The sequence below is a fragment of the Poecilia reticulata genome, linkage group LG10 (genome assembly GCF_000633615.1).
Source record: "Poecilia reticulata strain Guanapo linkage group LG10, Guppy_female_1.0+MT, whole genome shotgun sequence".
Lineage (NCBI taxonomy): Eukaryota > Metazoa > Chordata > Actinopteri > Cyprinodontiformes > Poeciliidae > Poecilia > Poecilia reticulata.
Window position 1 is genome coordinate 6117392 of NC_024340.1, and position 3079 is coordinate 6120470.

Sequence of the window (3079 nt, forward strand, 5' to 3'; positions counted from 1 at the left end):
AATCTGATTATTGGATTGTAAATAGTAACATGTTAGAATACTTGTTACTGAAACAAGGGTCAGATTAGAGTAACGCATTACTGACGTGTTGATGGCATAATTGTTTGACATTTCTACTCAAGGTATTTACTGATCTGTCAGGTTTCCAATATGCGTCCCCCCCAATGACAGACTCGTTCCTACGCCCTTGCCTGAACAATAAAGAAACTTAATCAAACTCCTGCTGTTTTAGCACAAAACGACATTCCCTTCTGTGCTTATATTAAAATGTTTGAGAACGTTATTGCATCATCAACCACAAGATGTCGCTCTGGTCCACAGCTGACACCTCCCTATCTAGAAGGTAATGACAGCTTTGCCAAAGCTTTACATTTTACACGAAAGTCTAGTGTACACCTGACCCCCATGAAGTAGGTGTGTTTGGTACTTTTTGACGTAGTCAGCTGCGAGCCGTGAACAGCCAATGACGAGCCTCTAACACTAACCTTTGACATTCACCTGTAGCTGCCTGTCCACCTGTTATCCATGGGAAGTTACGGGTGTCAACGTACAGTGACTAAGAGGAAGGACTTCTAGTGAGAAATGAAATGAGGCTTTACCCCCTACGAGTTGGATGTTTGTTGGTGGTCGCGTGTTTCCTGTTTTGGATAAAATCATTTCCGGATGATGGAGGTAGGTCCAATTATCTTCCAAAACAAAGATAAAGGTCTTTTTATTTTTTATAAAAAATAAAAACGTAATTTTTTACGTTGCCCTGTAGTGCGGGTTTGTATGACGACAAATTACATAAAATGAAACTGATTACTGGAATCTTCATGCTAAAATAGTTCGACTTTGTTAAACGGTGTCTTACTTTGTATTTTCTCTGCACGCGGCAGTGGGTTGTAGTGAGTAATACATAATTGTTTTCTCTTACAGTCACGAGAGCTATTAGCCCTAATTATTAGGCATAATTATAGTTTTAATGTGTGTCATAAAACTCTCCAGTCCTTCATAACTATCGTATGTTATGCTTGGCTGCCCAGTTATGGAAGTCTACTGTTTCCCCACTCTAGCTGTTCAATTTCCGTCTCAGCTTCGAAAATTCAATGAACAGCTGCAGTAAGGAAGACCCCACGAGATATCATTCTCCCAAGGGCGTAAATCCCATCAAATTATTGGGGCGGGGGAACATAAACAGGGAAATTTTTTAAGAGCAATTTTGGAGGGGTCGGCAAAGTTACAGTCAAATGTAGCGTAAAATGTGGTTTTAAAAGTTTCTTATTGTGTTTAAGCTGCACCACCAAATCTGTCTAGTAAGTAGCAATGAATAACAAAAGTGTTTTTCTCAGTAAACAAATTGTTGAAACCCATAGAAGTCAAACTAAGATTCAAATGTTTAGAAATGGTTAAGAGTCAGAGATCCAATCTCTGCTACACCTTTACAAAAACTTAAGACTGACTAAAATCAAGTTGTAATAAGTAACTCCACTTAATAAAATTCTTCATAAATATTGATTGATTGCAGAGGTTCTCAATACAAGTCTTGTGTTATTTAAAATATAATATAAGTTGCTTTAAACTTTTACTTTTTTTCCATTTCATGGATGGCTGAGAACCTTTAAATATGTGGAAATTGAATATCTGGGGAGTATCATAACTTAAACTTAAGAGTCAGCACCAGTTTTCTAGAAAAATATTCAGATTTTATTTTGTGGTTTTAAAGGCTCTACATTGAAGATGGTAAGAAATAAAGGCATACTTTTTTTTTTTTTACCGTCAGCTGCAATAGTTCCTCTGCTCTCGGTTCCTATACAGAGCTGTCAGTTAGTGGTCATGCTCAGCTGCTCCTGTTTCAAACTCTTCTTATTAAAGTAAGAGTTAGAGAGCTAAATATAATTGAAATACTGGCTACCTTTGACAGAAAAAGGAGCTAAGTCTATGAAAGCAATGTAGCAGTTTTGCTAGTTTTGATTTCCAAGGCATGAGGTAGCAGTTTATCATGATTCAGCCAAAGTAAGGAAATGAACAAACTGTGATCTGATTTTTGTTCATGTGTTTCTTCCTATTGAGCAGTGAAAGTAAATAAAATGTGTAATATGTCTTTTGCTTTAAGTATTAACTTACTGGAGAGTTTGTTATTTGTGCTGCAGAGCCACAGCTAACAACTAGCTCCTCACTTCAGCCATAGACATAATATATGAGTAGACCCCGCATTGGCTACTCCGGCGCAGGAAGTGGCCATCTTGGAGCGGTATACCCTCCTACTTTGCTCAATCAAAACAGCAGAAGATGCCTCAGCACTGAGGGATATTGTTGTTCGGATCTATGGATTATTGATGTGAGGGCTCCACAGACAACATTTCATAAGTAAGATGGACATATTATTGTGTATATATTGTGATTGGAATATTACTTTACTGTATTTATGTAACACATATTATAAAACTTATATTATGTTATAACATTCACCAGCAAAGTTTACACAGGTGGTAARGACTATTATTTATATGTAATTCTTTCACTAGTAAGATACATCCCAAATCTTCCGTTTTTTTTTTTTTAAAGTTTCATAAAGACACGATGTGAGGAAGAAGAGGGAGATATCTATAAAGAGAGACGAATTCACTGCAGCACAGATGAATCTCACATCAGATTTTGGACTCGATCTCAGCTGCTGAATCACTGAAGCTAGCTCTCGTCGGCTGAAAAACATACATCTTTATGTATGTATATACATACATACATATAAACTTGTATCCAATATATATTATTCAGTATTAATCATTATTTATTTGTGCCATTATTAATCATTATTTAATTATGTTTGTATAGTTATATAAATATGTATTGATATTACTAAATAATTTATTAAATAAATTATGAACGGCTGTGTGCTTTGTAATATGCTCATCATACATCAATATCAGAATATTCCATCCATCCATCCATTTTCTTTTTGAACACCTTGGCGACCTCGTCCCCAGAGATTGGAGAGCCCAACCCAGAGTCCCCATGCTCAGCTTCCTCAGCAGAAGGCATGTTGATGGGATTGAGGAGGTCTTCGAAGTATTCCGCCCACCGGCCCACAACGTCCCGA

At 36.8% G+C, this 3079-nt stretch overlaps 2 protein-coding genes across 3 annotated transcripts in view; one reads left to right on the forward strand and one right to left on the reverse strand.

The window, feature by feature from the left end:
* The window catches only part of LOC103470996 (matrix metalloproteinase-17), a 43885-nt gene that overhangs the window by 28686 nt on the left and 12120 nt on the right, over positions 1–3079 (reverse strand).
* Positions 461–3079, forward strand: part of zgc:154054 (Alpha-1,3-mannosyl-glycoprotein 4-beta-N-acetylglucosaminyltransferase B-like) — a 45581-nt gene continuing 42962 nt past the window's right edge. Inside the window, exon 1 of one of the 2 annotated variants that reach the window (XM_008419747.2) lies at positions 461–672. In XM_008419747.2, the coding sequence (XP_008417969.1) occupies positions 588–672 (85 nt within the window). In that variant the 5' untranslated portion in view covers positions 461–587. The remainder of the gene's footprint in view (positions 673–3079) is intronic. The other variant, XM_008419746.2, reaches the window with a different exon arrangement.